Here is a 16,584-nt window from a genome sequence, read left to right as displayed (position 1 = left end):
TCCAATATTATACACAAAATACTGTTAATTTTACATCATTCCAATATTATACACAAAATACTGGTAATTTTACATCATTCCAATATAAACACAAATTACATCATTCCAATACTAATATCATAAATTTGAATAAATGGTAAGTGTTGCATAATATAACACCCAAAATTATACACAAAAATACTGCTGGTAATATTTACAACAATGATAATATCCCATTGACTTTAAATTTATACATAGTGTTTAAGGTCTATTCATTTTCAGCAATTTTCGATTATTACTGCCTGAGTTATGGCCCTTGATCACTTCAAAAAATCTTGTAAATGCTCTAGAGGCTAAAAGTTAATATCCGATTGACTTTAAATTGATACAGAGTGTTTTAGGTCATATTGATTTTCAACCATTTCCGATAATTACTGCCAAAGTTATGGCCCTTGATCACTTTGAAAATCTTGTGACCCTCTAGAAGCTAAAGTTATCATCCGATTGCCTTCAGATTCATACACAGAGTTTAAGGTCTTGAGACGAACAAGTATATTGTTAAAATTTTCCTATACTAGACGTTTGCATGGGGCAAAACTATAAAAACCAAACAAATTCTAATGGTTTTCTGATAATTACTTAATGAGTTGTTACTCTTAATCAGATTTTAATGTATTATAAATGTTTCATTACCGAAAAAAGTAAAAATATGTGACAACTCTTGTTGACTGCCCGGACGATTTAGCTGCTGTGGGCATATGTTTCGTTGCCTGGCAACCTATCTTTTTCATTTTTGTGCTTAATGATCTTCCTCACGACTTTTGTTCTAATGATTCAAGCATGGTCAATAAACCCCCTCTAAATACGAAACAGGAAGTGTTTATCTCCTAATTGAAATGAACCAATATTGAATTCTAAATTTGTGTTTTCAATTTTTGAATATATTATGGATTATATTGAGTTATAATAATAATAATAATAAAAATTTATTTATAGAACGCCTTTAATCCAATATTTTGAGGTATAGTTAGAGGTATAGCTCCCTTAAGTCATAAGACAATTTACCTGAAAATATCTGTGGCAAATTTACACAGTGCATCTTATAAATGGGAAAATAGGGTAATTTGTAAACATATCCAGATATTATCTTTAAATATTTAAGGCCATGTAGGTTAAATTTTCAACAGTATTCCTACAACAGCCTGCTAACTATGTAATCATTTCAATAGAATTTGAGAAATATGGCGAATAGAGATTGCTATCTTACATCATCACAAAAAAATACTTAGATATAGTATAATAAAACTGTATTTTATATCAGCCATAGGACTACAAGTGTTATGAAATATAAAGGAATTGCACCCATAGTTAATTGATGGTCTCTTTTTAATCAAGATCACTTCATTCATTGTTATCAATTCATACTTGGTGATACAAACAATTAGTTAAACAGTGCAGCAAAGACTTTACCATGATTGTCAAGATGTCATTCTATTTATTTTTATGTTTTTTGTTAGACAGTGTGCACAGTTTTGATTCTTGTTATTCTATATAATTAAATCAGACCAGGGCATATTCCTTCCTTCTGCTTTTACAGAAAACATCAGCCTATAGGCCAACAAGTTATCAGGCACAGTTTATCCAATGTCCGCCAGTATGCATAATTTGTGACAGGCAGGTGTCAAACATCAGTTAGATACACCTTTGCATGTATGCAATGTTTCAATCTTTTTTAAAAAAAAAACTGATGAAGTTTAGATAACAATTTTGTTACAGCATGCAGTTAACTAATATTTTGTTTTTAGCAAGTTTATGCTAATTTTTCATGATATAGATGTTTATACCAACAAGAAAAAACATACACTGAAGCTAATTACCAGTTCTTCTTAATCAACACAGGCGTAAAATGTTTATTAAAAATGGTGTTTGGAGTAAGGAAAATGTAGAGTTGTTTATGAGTTTGAAACTTCTGTTAACTCATGCATGTATTAACATTGAAACAGCTGGCTAACACATGCATCTTTTTATCCTAGCTATTAAAGCATAATATTCACCAAGTATTGCTATATTATATGAACTAGTCTCATTAAATAGTAATAGAAGAGGAAAATGAAGATTAGGTGTAGCATGATTTCTGTTTGATGCTTCGTCTTATGTTACATAATTTAACCACTTGAAAACACCTCCTGTTTACCGCCAATACACTCTGAAATCTGATAGAATATTCCATAGAGCACTTGTTGATATATAATTCTTTGAATTTAAAGTGAAAATAGTGTTACTATGCTGTGTAGTTTGGGCACATTACCTGCCAAATGTTGGTCTCAAAATGGTGGGGGGGGGGTTGGATGACTGAATGGTTAGCATGCATGCACTGTATCATACGGTCTGTCATTGAGTCAACTGGTGGGGTTTCGATTCCGTGGTTGTACGTGACAAGGAGTAGGTCGCCTGTCCAACCTCGTGGGTTTTCTCCAGGTCCTCCAGTTTCCTCCCACTGCAAAAGACCCCTACGCGCAAGTGAATTATTGAAATAAAAATGACCTAGTTTGTGTCGAGTGGACGTTATACCCCATTTCTCTCTTTCTCTCTCAAAATGGCCAAACTCTGTCTTGAATAAGATGTTAAAACCTATTCCATTACAGAGTTATAGTCTTGTTCTCTTTACAAAATTAATTTTCAAATGGCTAATAGCTCTTTCACTAACTTTTGTGTCTCGTGCTTCTGCCTGTAGACTCATTTATATTTTTACTGATTTCCTTCTAGTTGTCTATTCACAGTAATGAATGAAACATTGAAGCCTGTGGCATAAACACATGCCTACTTTAAAATTGTTGGTCCAGTAAAATGCTTCTTTTTGGAGTATGAGATAAGACAAGAATGGTATCATTGTTGAATATAAGTAGAATTAATGATGACGGAAAGTCATACTGGGATTATTGTCTTACACAGGCTGAAAATGTAGGGAAAATACAAATTTTTTTCCCCAAAAAAATTGCATTTACGGTGAATAATTTGATCTGAAAAAAAAAATTAGGGTTAGAGTGACATCACCCTAGCCAAATCCCCTACAACATTTGTATAGTCAAGTATCTCAAAATAGTTGTGTAGACTAGGTGATGTTACCCTTCATTTCCACCTCAAGGCACATAACCGGAGAGTTATTAATCAATGCGGGTGCTGTAATGAAAGAAACAGCCTTCCTTCCTCCTTTGATGTTCAAGACTACAAAGCTAATATGGCAGCATATAATTTATGAAGATCAGATGTAAAAATGTAAATTATGATGCAATTAAATAAATGAGGGCTAGCCTACTGACAGGAAGTTTAAAATTACCTTTAATATGATGTATAAGCCTACTGTAGATATTCTGAGACACAATAAAAGCGAACAACTGATTGGACTGATAACCAGACATAATGCAGCTGATAGGTGATGCCTGATTGTAGACTGGACATTTACAAAATGACTTTTTTATACGCCCACATTGAAATGTGGACGTATATTGCCGTCGCCCCCGTCCGTCCGTCCGTCCGTCCGTCCATCGTCCACAATTTCTTGTGAACGCTCTAACGCCAAAAGTTATCATCCGATCTTTCTGAAATTTACATGCATTATTTAAATTAGTGAAACGAAGAAGCCTATTGAATTTCAGCAATTTCCGTTTATTATGTCTAGAGTTATGGCCCTTGTTTCAAAAGTTATCACCCGATCTTTGTGAAATTTATATGCATGATTTAAATTAGTGAAACGAAAAAGCCTATTGAATTTCACCAATTTACAATAATTACATCTAGAGTTATTGCTCTTGTTTCACTTTCTTAAACCTTGTTAATGCTTGATTGATAATAGTTATCATACGATATGTATGAAATTTATATGCATCATTTAAATTTGTGAAACAGGTCTATTGAATTTCAGCAATTTCCGTTAATAATTTCTAGAGTTATGGCGATTGTGAACGTTTGAATGACAAATGTGATCTGTATGAAATTTATATGCATTATTTAAATTAGTAAAACGAAAAAGCCTGTCAAATTTCAACAATTTCTGTAGATTAGTTCCAGATTTGAGACCCTTGTTTCAGTTTGTAGAACCTTGTAAACCAGGGTTCTTAATCCATTTTTATACGCCCACATTGAAATGTGGTCGTATATTGTCGTCGCCCCCGTCCGTCCGTCGGTCCGGCGTCCACAATTGCTTGTGGACGCTCTAGAGGCTAAAGTTAATATCTGATTGACTTTAAATTTATACACAGTGTTTAAGGTCTTGAGACGAAGAAGCCTATTGATTTTCAGCGATTTCCGATAATTACTGCCAGAGTTATGGCCCTTGATCACTTTAAAAAATCTTGTGGACGCTCTAGAGGCCAAAGTTAATATCCAATTGACCTTAAATTTATACACAGTGTTTGAGGTCATGAGACGAAGAAGCCGATTGATTTTCAACGATTTCCGATAATTACTGCCAGAGTTATGGCCCTTGATCACTTCAAAAAATCTTGTGGACGCTCTAGAAGCGAAAGTTAATATTCGATTGACTTTAAATTTATACACAGTGTTTAAGGTCATTAGACGAAGAAGCCTATTGATTTTCAGCGATTTCCAATATTTGCTGCCAGAGTTATGACCCTTGATCACTTTGAAAAATCTTGTGGATGCTCTAGAGGCCAAAGTTAATATCCGATTGACTTTCAATTTATACACAGTGTTTAAGGTCATGAGGCGAAGAATCCTATTGATTTTCAGCGATTTCCGATAATTACTGCCAGAGTTATGGCCCTTGATCACTTCAAAGAATCTTGTGGATGCTCTAGAGGCTAAAGTTAATATCCGATTGAGTTTAAATTTATACACAGTGTTTGAGGTCATGAGACGAAGATTCCTATTGATTTTCAACGATTTCCGATAATTACTGCCAAAGTTATGGCCCGTGATCACTTTGCAAAATCTTGTGATGCTCTAAAGGCTAAAGTTATAATCCGATTGACTTCAGATTGATACACAGAGTTTAAGATCTTGAGACGAACAAGTATATTGATTTTCAATGAATTTTTATGACTTAAACAGTTAAATCCATGATATTTAAAGCTTTGCATACAAAACGTTAGCATGGGGCAGAACTTTATAATAACCAAACAATATCTAATAGTTTTCTGATAATTACTTCGTGAGTTGTTGCTCTTAATCAGATTTTAGTGTATTATAAATGTTTCATTACCGAAAAAAGTAAAAATATGCGACAACCCTTGTTGACTGCCCGGACGATTTAGTTGCTGTGGGTGTATGTTTCGTTGCCTGGCAACCTATCTTGAAATGAACCGGCCAAATTTATAATCTGATCTGTATGGAACTGTCTTGTAAAGGCTCCCAATTACCTACAAAGGAATAAATATGCGACAACCCTTGACGACCGCTCGGACGATTTAGCTGCTGTGGGCGTATGTTTTGTTGCCTGGCAACCTATCTTTTTTTAAAGTAGATAAACAAAAGCGACACTAACACTCAGTGTCCGCCCTAGACTCTTAAAACCTTTAGCCAAAATTTTAGCCAAATCCAAATTTTATTAGCCAATTCAGAAACTTGTAGCCAAATATTATATTTCTATATATGTGTTTGTTAATTAAAAATATATATTTAATATGTACTTATTTAATGCACAAGAGTATTATTTTATTCCCCGAACTGTCCGAAAGTTCACATTTGTGAGGATGCAGGCAACAAAGAAAGAGATTCTGTCATGCAAGTGTCACTAGTACACTCCTCGTCATATCAATCACATTCACATTGTCGCTGTCAGTAACTTTCTAGAAGAAGTAGAAGTGGTATCTGCCATTTCATTAATAAAGGTAGTAAAAATGAATCTTATTCTTATTTTCAGTTCGGTAAATGAATATTAGTAATCATTATTCATTATTATAATTTGAAAATAAATTGGAAAAATTATAGCAAAGCGAAAGTAAAACACAGCAGCGCCATACGAAAGGGACGTAACTGTGTTTGAAAGTGAATTCTCGAGACTCGATCTTTCGGTCGTTTTTTAAAATGCGTAACCATTGACTAATTTGTCACTTGCAAGATTGAGACTAGAGTCAATTAATGTACTAAAAATAGACAGTACATTGAGTTAATTGAAAGAAGTGTTGAACAAGACAATTTCAATCGAAATTATACTCTCTAAAATTCATTCGTCAAAACTTTCGCCAGTATTATCAATTTGACCGTCAATAAAAAGAATTATCGCCATTGGCGAATTGACGAATGTCTAGGGTGGTCACTGAACACTGTTATCATCGTCAGATATTATTCAACCAACATTTCGAATGATTTATTTATTACTGTGAAGAAGAAGAGGGTACCTCTTTGAAATGTTGGTGTAACAATATCTGACGATGAAAACAATGTAAGTGTCGTTTGTGTTTATCCACATCAATATTTATCTAGTGAAGGACACTTCCGTATTGGATCCTTCGATCCATCGTTTTCATATTCCTGTTGGACGCGGATTCTACAGTCTGGCGCAGCAAAGTCGGCGACAGACACTTTTAGCACTGATATGAAGCAAGAACATATTTTGAAAAATCATTGCTAACTTGTGAAAATTCCCCCAAAACATTGGACAAATTTGAAAAATCAATAATTACATAAAGTTCAGTGCACGACACACAGATGCAATGTTATATGTTTTCTAATTGATACCATAAGCATGCAGACAAAAACTGCAGGATGGAGTCTGGCACTGTTTCAGGTAAAAAATTGATAAACTTTTAAGATCATATTTCTGTTGGTGATGTTACACAAGTCCATGTACCGATCTGTAGGCCTACTTTAATTGAAATTTCAACTTTATAATTGTCAGCTGCACATGTGTGAAAACTTGTCAGTATTTTGTTCATAATTAAAGTTCAAAGAATATGAGATTTTATTTGACCATAGATATACGAACAGTAAACTGTAATAATATTATATTATAAAATTCCTGTATTATAAAATATGAGGTATAAGGGAAACAACTCTGTCCATATTGATGGATGCAGACCACCATTAAATTTCACCATCTTGGAACACACTTCTGTAGTTCAAATACTAGTCTTTCTCTCTCTTTGCCTTTTCACCCCATTTGTGTGGCTATTTTTGTTGATTTTTTGGTCTAGAAATGAAGAAGAAGGTTTGAATTGATATATTCTGCCATGTTTACAGACGGAAGGTAAATAGAGTTAAGACGTTGGTTATGGTTAAACAAACTTGAAGTAGCATACTAAAAACATGTATCTCAAAATTTCAGTTGTCAGTCTCATACAAACTTTGGAGCAAAGACATGACCTGTTAGTTAGTCGCGGCAACGAGTCAATGGGGAAATTAATGGTAGTCTGCCTCCTGATGGTCTTAGACTGGCACTCCTCCTCCTATTGACTTAAATGCTAAATCCATGTCATTCCTTGGCCTATAACATTATATAATCTTTCAATCCACAAAGAGGCCAACATATCGCAATCATCTGATAAAAATATAGAAAGGTGGCTATGGTCTACACCCAGTTAATGGAATCTATAGGCTGTGGCATCATTTTCGTACATGATTTCCCAAATACATTCTAGCAAAATAGGTGTATATTTCTTTCGTTAAAGTTAAAGTCAACAAAAAATATTCAAAATTAAAAACACAAATTAGAATTAATAATTGGTACATTTCATTCAATATTGATGCTGTTATCTTGCCATGAAAATATGGGATGTTACACAGTGAATACCTTAAAATCAGTACACAATGTTTCGAGCCCCATTTGTAATGAACAAAGAAAACCATATTCCAGAAGACAATGTGGAAATGATAAAAAATGAAGAAACAAAAATTTGTGTAGAATGGACTACATGTATGTAGACAAAACCGACTGCCATTCAATTTGTACTGTATTTCACCGAACATAATATATCAGAAATAACAATAAATTTTTATACGCCCACATTTTCATGTGGATATATATATTGTCGTCGCCCTGGTCCGTCCTTCCACACTTTGTTTGTGCACACTCAACGGGTCACAATTTTTGTCCGATTTTTCGAAATCAGAGATCTCGATTCCTTTAGATATTAGCATGTATTGGACCATAATTTCATAGATTATGGCCCCTGATTGTACAAAAAATCATGTTTTAAGCTTTTATTCGATTTTGATGAAGCTTGTTCTCTGTCTATCTCTTGCAAATTGTGGATGTATCTTGCATTGAATGTAAATCACTTCATATACACTCGTATTACATTAAGATTCACTTTTAGATCCATTTTCGTCTGTTTTAAAGTTCCAAAAAAATAGAGCTATAATCCTTTATTATGCTTAAGCATCTGAATGTCTATATATAATGTCTATTGTTTAAAAGGGTTTTAATATATTAACTTAGATCTCCCTTTATATACCCTATAGTGCAACGCTATACTAGGATCATTTTTCATCTTTATTTGTTTGAAGTTATTTTTTGGCATTTATAAAAGTTGTTTATTAAATATATGATACAAGTGACTGAAAGTTGTTGAAAGAAAAGGAGTTGTTACTCATGGGATAGACTATGGTTAATAAATGGAAACTTTAATCAAAAATGTTTAGTACAGGGATAAAAAGTAGCATGTTGTAGGGGCAGCCTGCTGCTCTTAATATGAACAATTCTAAAATACATCTCACACCAAGCGATTAATCACTCTAAGGTTTCAGTCCTGCTGAGTACAACCTCTTTTATCAAGCCATTTCCGCAGCACTTGCCAAAAATTCAAACCGGGCCTTTGTACCTTTTCCCAATGAAAAGATTCCTCAGAAGGGAGACAAGCCAATCCATCATGTTTTGTGATGGTGATCATAGGACTTCTAGTCATTTGATTATCTTTGTACTTTATCTTGAACATTTTAATATATAGGAACATAGACCTTTATCATGCATGGTTAAGTTATAGGTGAGGTGTTGGACCTAATGTCTTAACATAAAGGACTCAATGATATATGAATGATCAGTTAGTTACCTTTTATAGCCAGTATATAGCTACATTTACACTTGGTTATGATATGCAACATTTACATTGCTATACAATAATTGTTCCTAATATGCCAAATGTGGAATTCATCAGAGAAAAGTTAAAATTGATGTATTTGCAGAAAAACTCTTTAAAAATGTATACTGTGTACACTAATGGAACGTAAGATAGAACAACAAAATAATTTATGCACAATAAAACCTAAAACAGAAAAATAATTTATACAAAATAGAACCAAAGGTAGAAAACTAAAATAATTTATACAAAATAGAACCAAAGGTAGAAAACTAAAATAATTTATACAAAATCGACCCTGAGATAGAAAACTAAAATAATATATACAAAATCGACCCTGAGATAAAAAAAAAACTAAAATAGACCGTCTGAGATAGACATCTTCAATATCCTGGTTGGTGCAGAAAAACTTCAAACAAAATAATTTATACACAACACAAATTCTATTTCCAATTGCCATCCCAGCTACCACATCTAATTGGCACAGTAGGACAGTCCTTACACTGTGTTCATAGCCTATATGACTTATTGGAGAGACATTTTAATAAAGATTGATATTTAGTAAATATTAATTATATATACTTTGTAAAGTAACCTATAAGCTTTACTGACTAACTCACAACTTGTCAGTTTTATGATGTGAACATTAAATTTATCAGTAGCAGGTGTAGTATTAACTACCGCCCTTTTTTAACATAGATTTATTTCTTATTTATTCTTATGACAGGAGAAACAGCTGGTGGTTATTTTCATACTCACTTATCTTATATTTAAAGTTAACTTTAATTAAGCTTTTACTCAATAACAGAATTGCAAAGGAGATAATATTGTATGTAATAATTTATTAGGAGGCTAAACTTGTTATTCGATTGACTTTAAATTCATACCCAGTGTTTAAGGTCATGAGACGAAGAGGCCTATTTGAAGTAGTGGCAAGGGGATTTTGTTTTCAGAATCCAGAGTAAAGATTTTATTGATTATTTGGATAAAATTCATCTTGTTGTCACCCAGGCCCTGTCTGTTTGTCGATCCATCAGTCGTAATTGTGGACACTCTAGAGGCTAAAGTTATTATCCGATTGAATTTAAATTCATACACATGAGACGAAGAAGCCTATTTCTGATCATTACTGCCAGAGTTATGGCCCTTTGAAATATCTTGTGGACGCTCACAAGGCTAAAGTTCTCATATGATTGACTTAAATTTTATACAGGGTTTATGGTCATGAGACGAAGAAGACGATTCATCTTCAACAATTTCTATATAATATACCGAAACATTTACAAGTACATGTTTTGATATGATAAATAGCAACATCTTGAAGACCTAGAAGCCAATCAAATTTTAATTATTTAGTGTCTTTTAAATAATCCCATTACCTACAAAACAATAAATATGTGAAAACCTTTGTTGACTGCTCAGATGTGTAGGCGTGTGTTTCATTGCCTGGCAACTTTTCTTTAGTTAACATAAGTGTCTCATTCATAATAACACAACTTTATGGATTTACTACTTCTTGGTTTATTACATGCAACGTTTCAATACTCTTACAGTAAGTGTCTCATGTTGAATACATATTTTTCAATATTTAATATTATTATTTCAGATAATACAGAGGTATTACCATCAGGAAATATTGTATTGAGAAATATAGAATTTAGGCAGACTGGTGTATATAAATGTATTATTGTTAATCCTAATACAGGGATGAACAAAACCTCGACATTTACCATCTCACTACAAGTATTTCCTCAAACTTCATCAGGTAAGATACTTTATATAATATATTATTTAATCTTCTTGTCCTGGTAAAATACTTGCCTACATATCAGATAAAATACAATGTTAATCTTAATTCTTCAAACCATGTAGATTAAACATGGAACATTACAAATATACTGACTTTTGTATTTGTGTGTTGCATGAGAGTGGTGTTGATTACCAATGATTGACAGTTTGTTAGATATGTTAGTGATGTGAGATGTAGTAAACAGTCTATCTATATACATCAGTTATCTGATACCAACCACATACATGTTAAATATACTCTATTACTTTCAAACTATTTCACAGCAAATTCTTCTACTACTACTACTATAACCTCTGTTTTAATTTGATAAGATATTGAGGAATATTGCAAAAAATAAAAACTGATTGCCAACTTTATAAGTTTGTATGTTTATCAGTATTTTATTTGTCTTATCTGTTATAAATTTTACTCAAAAAATGTTTTTAAATCTAGTTTGAACTGTCCATTCATCATCTTTATAAAAAAGCTTTGTTTCGTCTCACCTGTATTTATGTACAAGTACTAACTCTTTAAGATATTCAATTTATTTATTATACACACCCTCAGTACATAGCTACCTGAATTGTGTTCTCTTAAATTTGAATAATGATAGGTTGTAACTTGTAGATAGAGTTTTATCTATAGGCTAAGTCATCTGTCATTGTATAGAAGAAGTTCAATATATATAGATGTATAGTTTGTTAGTGAAGGATATTATTATACTTGTAGGTCACAAGTTTGTGTAATTTGTGTTATAAGCTTATTTTCACACATGATGGGAAAAGGCTGAAGAATCCTCCAAGGCCAACTTAATGTACATATTAGTTTTATGGCTATTGAATGAAAGAAAATGTAGTTGAATTATTTCAGTAGTTGGGAGAGATATCTTTCTGGAGTTTTCTGTATTTTAATACAGAAAAAGTTGTTCTTTGGTTGGATAACAAATTATCAGAGCTTCAGTTGATTTCACCTGATATTGATAGACGTTGATCTAGCCTGTGGATCTCATGTCTCTTCATCTGAAACTTTTGATCTGATCCAGCCTCGTTCGTTTTCTCAGGCGAATTTTTGAAATAAAAATATGTTAGTCTCAAAATGACCTAGTTTGTGTTAAACCCCATCTGTCACTGCTAAAGACCCCTACGTGCAAACAAATTATTGAAGTAAAATTAACCCCGATGTTAGTCAAGAAATGACCTAGTTTGTGTTAAGTGGATTTGAAACCCGCTCTCTTTCTCCCTCCCTCTCTCTCTCTCTCTCTCTTGATGTTCTGTTGATGTAATGTTATCAAACAGAAACCTATTGATCTGAGGGGGTATTGGGTGGCAGAATGGTTAACACGTGGGCGCTTAATCATTTAATCAGAAGGTCTGTCATTGAGTCAAGTGGCATGGTTTTGATTCCCTGCTTATACATGACACTCTTATGGTTGCCTGTCCTCCGGTTTCCTCCCACTGCTAAAGACCCCTATGCGCAAGCAAATTATTGAAATAAAATTAAACCATATGTTAGTCCCGAAATGACCTAGTTTGTGTCAAGTGGAGTTAAACTCTCTCTCTCTATTGATCTTCTGTTCATATGACACTTTGGGCCTGTATAGATCTCATGTTACTACTTATGACATTTTGGGCATATACAGATCCCACATGACTGATATAATTAGGTCTCTTCCTAGATCCATTTACTTGAATTGATATTTGTTGTTTATTTCTTGCAGTTTGTGTCTGTTTTATGTAAACTCAAATAGCTAATGTTATCATCTGTGTATAAAAAAGGTTAGCGCTAGGAAAAACTAAATGCTAGTAAAATTTTAATTAATTCTCATAATTCTTCTTCTGTAAGTTTTTAACGTCAGCTTTCGCTGAGGGGGATATTGCAGGCAAATTGTTTTATTTTATTTATTTTATTATCTTAGTGCACGCGAATTGGTCTTTCTTGTGGGAGGAAACCGGGGGACCCAGTGTAAATCAACAAGGTTGAGAAGGCGCCCCTATCTCACACCTGGGATTGAAACCACGACCACAAGCCAGAGGTGACCGGCCAGCTACAGCTCAAAGCGTGACACTCTAGTCCACAAGGCCATCCCAAAACCCTTCTCATAATTACTTCTTAATAAGTTTTTATACCCCCACATGGAAATGTGGTTGTATATTACTGTCGCCTTTGTCCGTCGTCCACAATTTCTTGTGAACACTCTACAGACTACACTTATTATCTAATCATTTCGAAATTAAATATGTTGTTTACATTAGTGCGATGAAGAAACCTATTTAATTTCAACAGTTTCTTTTAATTGTTTCTAGAGTTATTATGGTCCTTGTTTCACTTTGTAGACCCTTGTGAACCCTCTAAATGACAAAAATTGTTGTCCGTTCTGTATTAAATTTATATGTAGTATTTAGATTAGTAAAACAAAGAATTCTATTAGATTTCAGCTATTTCTGTTAATTACTTCTAGAGTTATGGCCCTTGTTTCACTTTGTTGAACCTTGTGAATGCTCTAATGACAAAAGTTAACATCAAGTCTGTATTAAATTTTTACGCATTATTTAGATCAGTGAAACGAAGAATCCTATTGAATTTCAGTTAATAACTTCTACAGTTATGGCCCTTGTTTCACAAAAGTTATCATCCAATCTGTATGAAATTGATATCAGTGTCTTGTAAATGCTCCCAATACCAACAAAAAATAAATATGTGACAAGTTATCAGCTGCTCAGACGATTTAGCTGCCATGGGCATGTTTTGTTGCCTGGCAACCTATCTTTAGTGTCTTGTAAATAAATACTCCCATCACCTACAAAAAATAAATAGCACCAACCTTTGTGAACTGCTGGGATAAAATAGCTGCTGTATGTTTTGTGATTTGGCAACCTAACCATCTTTTAGACATTGAGTAAAATATAGAAACATATCAATGAAAGATATCAAAAGCTGACATTTGTCTGAACTATATTGGTCATGGTAAAAACTGTAAATATATGCTGTATTTTTTGACGTCATGCTTATACAAAGACACATTGTGACAAGTTAATATTAAATCCAAGAAATCATTTCTTTTGGCCTGGCATCTGGCTTGAATTGTGAGTGAACCAGTGTAGAGGAATACCAAAATACCATACAGTTATCTACCTATCATATTACTTATAGTTAATATATCCACTGGGTGACTGGCATATTCACACTACACCTAACCAATTCCACATGTGCCAAGACATGATGATGGGCTAACTTTGCTTCTAAAATCTACATTGTTTATTTTAAGCCATTAATTACATGATAAATACAAACACATTTCTCCTCTAAAATATGTTCACTGTTTATATAGGCTAAGTAAAGGATATGAAAAATAAAAACATCAAGAAATTACATTATATAGCTGTATGAATAGGCATATAATATATACAAATACATCCGATTTTCCAAGTTTTGATGGAAAACAGCATTTTGATCTAGATATAAGAGGGGTGAATTCATGCTAGAATATATAACATGTTTTATAGGTATTATATGGCTCATTCAAGAGATAAAAACTTCAAAAAAAGATGATTTATAAATTTATTTAATATAAAAGTGTAAAACTTTATAGGTTAATTTTGATAGATAAATAACCTATAGAAGTACTATAGAATAAAGGTGGACTGTAATAGGGTAGCATCATATAGATGACCTGTTATCAACTTGTAAGACTTTAATATAATGACAGTGTAGGTCCGTTGGGAGAAAATGATTACTTTTCTGCACCCCCATTTATTACAGCCTACAGGGATTAAGATTCCTTCAGTCTAGTATCACCTGTAGCTCTACAATTACTTTCATCTTACCAACAATACACACATTATAAGGGGAGTAATTCTTACTCTAAATTTAAATCCTAACATATCTTCATAGTTTCCTACATTTCTGCTTCATTACCTTCAAACCATAGACAACTATGCAAAATGGAAGAAATTGCTTCAAGCACTGAGATCTTTGTATGTATAATTACTGTCCTGGCATGATAATATAGACGGTTTTCTCTGAAACGAAATGATGTCTCACCTGTCTTTACAAGGCAATGTACTCCTAGTATTTTTGTTGTTTTTATACACTCTGTTTGCCCGACTCTAAAAGCTAAAGTTATCATCCGATTGATTTGAAATTTATGCAGTGTTTATGTTGATGAGACAAAGAAGCCTATTGATTATGAAACTGCAAGTTTTCTAATTGTGAAGCTAATTTGTCTGATCATCCATCCCAAATTACCAGAGGGTAATAAAAATGTGGTAGAATAAAAGAAGTATAAATTGTTTTTAGAATTCCACATTGAAATGTGTGCATTTCACTGTCGCCCCTGTTCTTCCGTCCGGCAATCCGACATCCTCAATTGCTCTATAGACTAAAGTTAATATTCGATTGACTTTAAATTTATACACAGTATTTGAGGTCATGAGACAAAGAACCCTATTGATTTTCAACAATTTGCGATAATTACTACCAAAGTTATGGCCCTTGATCACTGAAAAATCTTGTGCACACTTTAGAGGCTAGAGTTAATATTCGATTGTCTTTAAATTTCTACACAGTGATTTTCACCAATTTGCGATAATTAGTGCCAGAGTTATGGCCCTTGATCACTTGAGATATCTTGTGGACACGCTAGAGACTAATGTTAATATAAATGTATACACAGTGTTTAAGGTCATGAAACAAACAATTGAAACAAATTCTAATTATTTCTGATAATTACTTAATGGTTTGTTACTTGTAATCAGATTTTAGTGTACTATAAATGTTTTCATTACTGACAAAAGAAAAAATATGTGACAACCCTTATTGACTGCCCGGACAACTTAGCTGCTGTGGGTATATGTTTTAATGCCTGGTAACCTATCTTTAATGATCTTAGTACTATCTCTGTGAGTGAATTAGGATTTTTGTCATCATTAAGCTTCAATTGGTTATTAAAAAAGTCATTAAGGGCATTCAATGTGTATGAAGAGGGTGATAATCTGTTAAATGGTCACAGATTTTGATTTCATGAATCCTTTGTCCAACATTGTGTTTAATATTCATTTTATCATCTAATTTCTCAAAGTATTTATTTTTACTCTTCTTTATCAGTTCTATATAATAATTTCTAATTTTGCCTGGTTATAGACTCTAGGTTTCTAACTAAAATAAATTGTATAGATTTATCTATTGTCAATTAAAGGGACAATAACACTCTTGTTGGCTTGACAGCTCCAGAAAATAAATAATAGCCTTATTGTAAGTACTAGATGTTTAAGTGTCCTACCTGTTGTGTAAATTATCCATTACATCCTATTTTACTTGTCCAGAGGGTTAGAAAATATTTTTAAATCCAAGTCACATTTGAAAAGGTTTTTTACGTTAAGCTTTTCAAATCATTTAGTTGAATTTTTCCAATTTTTTAAATTAGGTGTGTTAAGATGAAATTTGTATCACCAATTAATTGGAATATTGTAAAATAGTACAATTTGTTGACCAGAATAAAGATTGGGACATTCAGTTACAACAAGAGTGGTATTGAGCCTTTAAGAATCTTTTCATGGTCATATTTACTTCTTATTTCTCAGTGAAGTTTGTTTAAATAGACAGAATAAGAGTAAAATGTACAGTGCAAGGTATTCAGTGTCTATTTAAATGAAATTTGTTACTGTATTGTGATTAAAGAAGATTTAGTTAAAAACAGACACAATGTACATAAACCGAATGTTATCTTCATCTACTTTGGAGATAGACTCCCATTATTTTTCACCATCTCGTTACTCATGATTT

At 32.8% G+C, this 16,584-nt stretch overlaps 1 protein-coding gene across 2 annotated transcripts in view; it reads left to right on the top strand.

Moving 5' to 3' along the window:
• The window catches only part of LOC126829624 (cell adhesion molecule-related/down-regulated by oncogenes), a 131,447-nt gene that overhangs the window by 102,170 nt on the left and 12,693 nt on the right, over positions 1-16,584 (top strand). For both annotated transcript variants that reach the window (XM_050559598.2, XM_050559599.2), the window contains one exon: positions 10,621-10,779. In XM_050559598.2, coding sequence (XP_050415555.1) covers positions 10,621-10,779 — 159 coding nt within the window. The remainder of the gene's footprint in view (positions 1-10,620; positions 10,780-16,584) is intronic.

This window comes from Patella vulgata, chromosome 8, assembly GCF_932274485.2.
Source record: "Patella vulgata chromosome 8, xgPatVulg1.2, whole genome shotgun sequence".
Classification (NCBI taxonomy): domain Eukaryota; kingdom Metazoa; phylum Mollusca; class Gastropoda; family Patellidae; genus Patella; species Patella vulgata.
Note: the sequence above shows the minus strand (reverse complement) of the source record. Positions and strands in the feature narration are given on the sequence as shown.